This window comes from Papio anubis, unplaced genomic scaffold, assembly GCF_008728515.1.
Source record: "Papio anubis isolate 15944 unplaced genomic scaffold, Panubis1.0 scaffold723, whole genome shotgun sequence".
Classification (NCBI taxonomy): Eukaryota; Metazoa; Chordata; class Mammalia; order Primates; family Cercopithecidae; genus Papio; species Papio anubis.
The window spans coordinates 6,315-14,010 of NW_022167449.1; the positions used below are offsets into that span (position 1 = coordinate 6,315).

General features: G+C 45.3%; 1 protein-coding gene and 1 long non-coding RNA gene across 2 annotated transcripts; one reads left to right on the top strand and one right to left on the bottom strand.

Moving 5' to 3' along the window:
* The first annotated feature begins 1,366 nt into the window (after window positions 1–1,366).
* On the top strand, window positions 1,367–3,854 carry LOC116273463 (DNA repair protein RAD51 homolog 1-like). Its single transcript, XM_031662528.1, has 4 exons — window positions 1,367–1,710; window positions 2,073–2,202; window positions 2,428–2,549; window positions 3,316–3,854. The coding sequence occupies exons 1-4, from the start codon at window positions 1,694–1,696 to the stop codon at window positions 3,437–3,439; spliced, it is 393 nt and encodes a 130-aa protein (XP_031518388.1). The 5' UTR covers window positions 1,367–1,693; the 3' UTR covers window positions 3,440–3,854.
* Window positions 1,936–6,600, bottom strand: LOC116273464. Its single transcript, XR_004181799.1, has 2 exons — window positions 6,559–6,600; window positions 1,936–2,304 (listed from the first exon to the last, which is right to left on the bottom strand). It is a non-coding gene; the product is annotated as an uncharacterized LOC116273464 (long non-coding RNA).
* Window positions 6,601–7,696: the final 1,096 nt, after the last annotated feature.

A 7,696-nucleotide genomic window follows, 5' to 3' on the forward strand; every position in this document is an offset into this window, starting at 1 on the left:
TTTTAAATTTTATAAATAGAGACAGGGTTTTGCCATGTTGCCCAGGCTGGTTTCAAACTCCTGAGCTCAAGCAATCCTCCCTCCTCAGCCTCCCAAAGTGCTGGGATTACAAGCATGAGCCACTGCGCCCAGCCTCTTCTCCCTTTCTGATAGTAGATTATATCAGTGTATTTTTTTGTTTGTTTTTGAGACAGTCTTGCTCTGTCACCCAGGGTGGAGTGCAGTGGTGCGATCTCGGCTCACTGCAACCTCTGCCTCCTGGGTTCAAGAGATTCTCCTGCCTCAGCCTCGTGAGGAGCTGAGAAGCAGGGATTATAGGCACCTGCTACCACACCCGGCTGCAGTTTGTATTTTTAGTAGAGACGGTGTTTCACCATGTAGGCCAGGCTGGTCTCAAACTCCTGATCTCACGTGATCTGCGCACCTTGGCCTCGCAAATTGCTGGGATTACAGGTGCGAGCCACCGTGCCCAGCCATATCAGTGTTTCTTGAGGCACAACTAGAAGACTTGTGAAGTAAAGTACTTACGCCTGTTATAGCTTGTTTTTTTTGTTTGTTTGTTTCTTTAACCATACATTCACAGTCTAAATAGAGAAAACATATCTCTCTTCATTCTTCTTTTATTTGGTCAGGATCGTAAGGTGTAATTCTATCCTTATGCCATCTGTTTAATCTTCATGATAGAATCATGAACCTAGAACATAATTATAGCACACTGGGTTATATGTAAACATTCTCTTTTGAACTTTTTTTTTTTTTTTTTTTTTTTTTGAGATGGAGTCTTACTCTGTCACCCAGTCTGGAGTGCAATGGTGCGATCTCTACTCACAGCAACCTCCGTCTCCCAGGTTCAAGTGATTCTCCTGCCTCAGCCTCCCAAGTAGCTGGGATTATAATAGGTGACTGCCACCATGCCTGGCTAATTTTTTATTTTCAGTAGAGACAGGGATTTGCCATGTTGGCCAGACTGGTCTCCAACTCCTGATATCAGGTGACCCACCCGCCTCGGCATCCCAAAGTGCTAGGATTACAGGCATGAGCCACCGTTCCTGGCCCTCAAAGAATAGATTTGATTTAGGCTGGGTGTGGTGGCTCATGCCTGTAGTTCCAGTATTTTGGGAGGTTGAGGTGGGCAGATTATGAGGTCAGGAGTTCAAGACCAGCCTGATCAGTATGGCAAAACCCTGTCTCTACTGAAAATAAATTAGCCATGCATGGTAGTACACGCCTGTAATCCCAGCTACTCGGGAGGCTGAGGCAACAGAATCGCATGAACCTGGGAGGCAGAGGTTGCAGTGAGATCACACCACTGCACTCCAGCCTGGGTGACAGAGCAAGACTCCGTCTCAAAAAAAAAAAGAATAGATTTGATTTGTCCTGAAGACTTGCCAGGTAGAGCTCAGAGTAGTTGGGTGCTATCAGCTCTCTGCTTGTAGTTTGCCTGAACTTCTTAATAGAAAGGGAATTACATTCTTTGGCCCTGAAACTACTCTCAGTACCACTTCTTCCCTACCTATTCAGGTAATTGTCAGAAATGAATTGCTCATCTGCCTGAGTTCTGTGTGCAGCCTAAAAATGTTCTCTCCTCTCCCATAGGTATGGTCTGTCTGGCAGTGATGTCCTGGATAATGTAGCGTATGCTCGAGCGTTCAACACAGACCATCAGACCCAGCTCCTTTATCAAGCATCAGCCATGATGGTAGAATCTAGGTGTGTGCTCGGTGTAAGACACCAAATATGTTCTTCGAGTCCTTCCCTGAGTCTTGTAATGGCTATTTGGCCAGATTGATAGTAGCTTGAATTAGAAATGAGGAGGTTTAAGTTTAATTCCTGTTTTGACACTCTTGCTTTATAGTTTAGGTCAAGTACCTATTAAAAATGAAATCATAATCTACTTGAATTTGCTGGAAATCTTGTTAAACGGTGCATCAGATGTTAGTGCTGTGCAAATATTTTAATAAAACATCTACATACAAGGAAAACTATGAATATGAGATTTTAGGGTGGTAAAGAAGGGAGCAGAATCTGACACAGGCTAGAAATAGGCTTCACAGAATCCTTGTTTCCTGTAGGTATGCACTGCTTATTGTAGACAGCGCCACCGCCCTTTACAGAACAGACTACTCGGGTCGAGGTGAGCTTTCAGCCAGGCAGATGCACTTGGCCAGGTTTCTGCGGATGCTTCTGCGACTTGCTGATGAGGTAAGTTGTGGGATAGGGACAGAGAATGCCTACTTTCAGTGGCTGTGAATTCCAGGAACCTTGCTAGGAAGCCAAGACATCAGTGCCTGAGATCATCAAGCTCTATTAGAAAAGGAAGGAGAGAGACATTAGTCATTCGTTGCTTTGTGGGGCAAAGTGGTGGCAGTATTGAGGTTCTTGGAGTGTCTACGGCCACAAAATTGACATTTATCCTTTCCCCATCAGTTTGGTGTAGCAGTGGTAATCACTAATCAGGTGGTAGCCCAAGTGGATGGAGCAGCCATGTTTGCTGCTGATCCCAAAAAACCTATTGGAGGAAATATCATCGCCCATGCATCAACAACCAGGTAAGGTGTTGATGGGATCGATTCTTTTCAGAATGTCATGTTAACTGTGAAGTAGACATGAATATATAGTATTTTCATTTAAGCCCTGTTAAAGCTACTGTTGTATAGACACTTAGGAACTCTTGCTAATCTAATTAACATGCTCTGGTTGGTATAGATGTTTTAGTTCATAAAAGAATTAAAAACCCACAAGTGTGGAAGAATGAATATGAATAATAGAGATGCCTCTCCCTCGTTATTTAAAAAATGTTTGGGCTGGGCACTGTGGCTCACACTGATAATACCAACACTTTGGGAGGCCAAGGTGAGAGGATGACTTGAGGCCAGGAATTCGAGACTAGTCAGGGTAACAAAGTGAGGCCCCTGTCTCTACAAAAGAGGTAGCCGGTGTGGTGGCATGTGCCTGTAGTCTTAGCTACCGAGGAGACTGAGGCAGGAGGATCAGTTGAGCGTAGGAATTCGAGGCTATGTTGAGCTATGATCACACACCACTGCACTCCAGCCTGGCAAAAGATCAAGCCAGTGTCTTGAAAGAAACTTTTTCTTTTTTTAATGTTTGTTTCAGTATGGACAATCCACTGAGAGGGGCCAGGGCAAAAATTGATTCTGCCAGGTTGGAAATGCACTAAGGAAAACAGTACAGAAATATTCCTAGGGTCCTTCTAGGAAGAATACATGTCTAAAAAATTTTCAGCTCTGTTATAAAGTCAGGATGGAATTGTTTAATTATAACAAATTGGTGCTTTGGTCTGTGTCTTTGCGTCAGATTGTATCTGAGGAAAGGAAGAGGGGAAACCAGAATCTGCAAAATCTACGACTCTCCCTGTCTTCCTGAAGCTGAAGCTATGTTTGCCATCAATGCAGATGGAGTGGGAGATGCCAAAGACTGAATCATTGGGTTTTTCTCTGTTAAAAACCTTAAGTGCTGCAGCCTAATGAGAGTGTACTGCTCCCTGGGGTTCTCTACAGGCCTCTTCCTGTTGTGACTACCAGGAAAAGGCTTCCGGGAAAACAGCTATTGTATCAGTTTTTCTGATGGTGTAAACAGGAGACAGGTCAGTAATCACAAACTAATCTAAAATGTTTATTCCTTCTGTAGTGTATTAATCTCTGTGTGTTTTCTTTGGTTTTGGAGGAGGGGTATGAAGTATCTTTGACATGGTGCCTTGGGAATGACTTGGGTTTAACAAGCTGTGTACTGGACAATCTTAGTTTCCAAGAGAACTAAAGCTGGAGAGACGTGAGCCTTCTCTCACTTCTGAATTAATGGTAAAATAAAATGCCTGAGCTATGTAGCAAAGGGAATGGGTCTCTGCACAGATTCTTTTTTTCTGTCAGTAAAACTCTCAAGCAGGTTTTTAAGTTGTCTATCTGAATGATCTTGTGTAAGGTTTTGGTTATGGAGTCTTGTGCCAAACCTACTGGGCCATTAGCCCTTCACCATCTGCCTGCTTGGTCTTTTATTGCTAAGACTAACTCAAGATAATTCTAGAGTCTTAAGCATTTCAGGCCAGGTGTGGTGTCTTGTGCCTGTAATCCCAACATTTTGGGAGGCCGAGGTGGTGGATCGCTTGAGCCCAGGAGTTTTAAGTCCAGCCTGGCCAACATGGCGAAACCCCATCACTACAAAAATGCCAAACTTAGCTGGACATGCTGTGGCCCGTGCCTATAGTCCCAGCTACTTGATAGCCTGAGGTGGGAGGATCACTTAAGCCTGGAAGGTGGAGGTTGCAGTGAGTTGAGATTGTACCACTGTACTCCAGCCTGGGCGACAGAATGAGACCATGTTTCAAACAAAAAAGAAAGCAATCATTTCAGAGGCTAAGTAAACAGATTTGATTGTGAGGCTTCTAATAAAGTAATTATTAGTAGTGAATGTGCTGTTTATAGCAGTTATTCTAGTGCAAGCTATTTCAAGACAGGGTTTCCGTAATCTTTTTGGCTCTGTATAGGGGTGATCAGTTTCTATTACTTTAAGATTTGAAACCAGAAAGGAAAGTCCCACTTGCAGATGATTGTGCTTGTCTTTCAACCTAATAGAAAATAAAAGACAGACATACCATGGCTTGCCTTGTGGCTTTTTTTTTTTGAGACGGAGTTTCACTCTTGTTGCCCAGGCTGGAGTGCAGTGGCGCGATCTTGGCTCACCACAACCTCTGCCTCCTGGGTTCTAGCAATTCTCCAGCCTCAGCCTCCCGAGTAGCTGGGACAATAGATGCCTGCCACCACGCCCTGCTGATTTTTGTATTAGTAGTAGAGATGGGGTTTCACCATGTTGGCCAAACTGGTCTCGAACCCCTGATCTCAGTGATCTGCCCACCTTGACCTCCCAAAGTGTTGGGATTACAGGCACGAACCACCTCGCATAGCCCTGTGATGCTTTGTTTTAAAAGCAGTTCTAGTCTTTTTTTTTTTTTTTTTTTTTGAGACAGAGTCTGGCTCTGTCGCCCAGGCTGGAGTGCTGTGGTGCAATCTGGACTCACTGCAAACTCTGCCTCCCAGGTTCACACCATTTTCCTGCCTCAGCTTCCCGAGTAGCTGGGACTATAGGCGTCCGCCATCACGCCCGGCTATTTTTAGCAGAGACAGGGTTTCACCGTGTTAGCCAGGATAGTCTCGATCTCCTGACTTTGTGATCCGCCCGCCTCGGCCCTCCAAAGTGCTGCGGTTACAGGCGTGAGCCACTGCACCTGGCCTTTTTTTTTTTTTTTTTTTTTTGAGACAGAGTCTTGCTCTGTTGCCCAGGCTGGAGTGCAGTGGCACAACTCACTGCAACCTCCGCCTACCAGGTTCAAGCGATTCTCCTGCCTCAGCCTCCTGAGTAGCTGGGATTACAGGCATGTGCCACCATGCCTGACAAATTTTTGTATTTTTAGTAGAGATGCTTTTCACTATTTTGACAAGGCTGATCTTGAACTCCTGACCTCAGGTAATCTGGCCACCTTGGCCTCCCAAAGTTCTGGGATCACAGATGTGAGCCACCACACCTGGCCTGTCTTTAAAGATTAAGAATCAGGGACTGGGCCAGGCGTGGTGGCTAACATCTGTAATCCCAATGCTTAGGGAGGCCAAAGTGGGTAGATCACTTGAGCCAGGAGTTTGAGGTCAGCCTGGGCAACATGGTGAAACCCTGTCTGTACAAAAAATATAGAAGTTAAAAAAGTATTCATGCATGTTGGGATACACTTGTAGTCCCCAGCTACTCCAGTGGCTTAGGTGGGAGGATCCCTTGAGCCCATGAGGTAGCAGCTGCAGTGAGCCCTGTTCACACTACTGCACTGCAGCACGGGTGACAAAGCAAGGCTGTCTCAAAACAAAATCAAAGATTGAAAAGTAGCATTGTCAATGTCCCTGGAAGCCAGATGCCAAATGGAGTTTATGGGACTCTTTTTTTCCCTTCACTTCATTTCAGTAGTTAGCACTTCCAATCCATATCTTACCCAAAGTGCTCAGTGACCATCCAAAATGTTTTCCTGTTTTTAAAATAAATTTATTGTACAGTTAAGGTGTACAACATGATGTTATGATACTAATACATATAAGGAGGCCAGGCACAGTGGCTCACACCTGTAATGCCAGCACTTTGGGAGGCCGAGGCGGGCGTATCACCTGAGGTCAGGAGTTCGAGAACAGCCTGGCCAACATGGCAAAACCCCATTTCTACTAAAAATAAAAAACTGGCCGGGCATGGTGGCTCACACCTGTAATGCCAGCACTTTGGGAGGCTGAGGCGGGCAGATCACCTGAGGTCGGGAATTTGAGACCAGCCTGACCAACATGGAGAAACCCCATCTCTACTAAAATTACAAAATTAGCCGGGTGTGGTTACACATGCCTATAATCCCAGCTACTTGGGAGGTTGAGGCAGGAGAATTGCTTGAACCCGGGAGGCGGAGGTTGCAGTGAGTCAAGATCGTGCCATTGCAGTCCAGCCTGGGCAACAAGAGCAAAAAAAACTCCATCTCAAAAAATATATATACAAAACTTACCTGTGCGTGGTGGCACACACCTGTAATCCCAGCTACGCGGGAGGCTAAGGCAGGAGAATTGCTTGAACCCGGGAGACACAGGGTGCAGTGAACCCAGATCACACCACTGCACTTCAGCCTGGGTACAGAGCGAGACTCCATCTCAAAAACAAAACAAAACAAAACAAAAACATAAGTGTCCAATGACACTGATATCCCTGCCAGGAAGAATAAGGTTTTCAGCCTGATCTGGCTCAGGTACCTTTTCCTCTGAATGCTCATGTTATTGGTGGCTGGGCCAAGCCGCTTGTTCTCCATACAGAATAGTCAGCGTTCCTAATTTAAAAAAAAACCTTTAAAACCTCTTATTCACACCTTAATCTTTTGGTGACAGGTCTCACCTGAGCTGGCTAGGAAAAAAAAAAAAAAGCTGCTCCAGCCTTCCTTGAAAGCCCTCTCAGTGCCACTGTGCAGGATGCCATCCAGAGCTTCCTAAAGGTATTGAGGGGGTGAGGGGGAGAAGAGGGATGTGGGTGACAGAAATACCAGGGTAACCTTGTTTTTCCCCCGAGGACATTATTGAGACCCTTAGTGGGAGGGTTTCTGGTAAGGGGCAATTTTGTGTTTGCCTGTTCTTTGGGAAAATCACCTGGAGACACATGGATTCCCAGACCCACCTAATCTAGGTTTTAGACCAAAAAGGAATGTTTTATTATTAGAATTGAGTGTATCTCAGGTCCTCTTTCATTACTACACCACAAAATAAATCTGAGGGCCAGGCACAGTGGCTAACACCTGTAATCTCAGCACTTTGGGAGGTTGAGGTGGGCGGATTGCCTGAGGTCAGGAGTTCAAAACCAGTCTGGCCAACATGATGAAACCCTGTCTCTACTAAAAATGCAAAAAAGTTTAGCTGGGTGTGGTGGTGTGCGCCTGTAATCCCAGCTACTCAGGAGGCTGATGCAGTGGAATCGCTTGAACCCGGGAGGTGGAGGTTGCAGTGAGCCGAGATCACGCCACTGTACTCCAGCCTGGGCAACAGAGCGAGACTCCATCTCAAAAAAAAAAAAAAATCTGGGTTAGTGTAATAAAGACACAGTGACATTCTGGATTAAGAGGTTGGTTCTTATATGAAAGCATCTCAATTTTTTTTTTTTTTTTGAGACAGAGTTTCGCTCT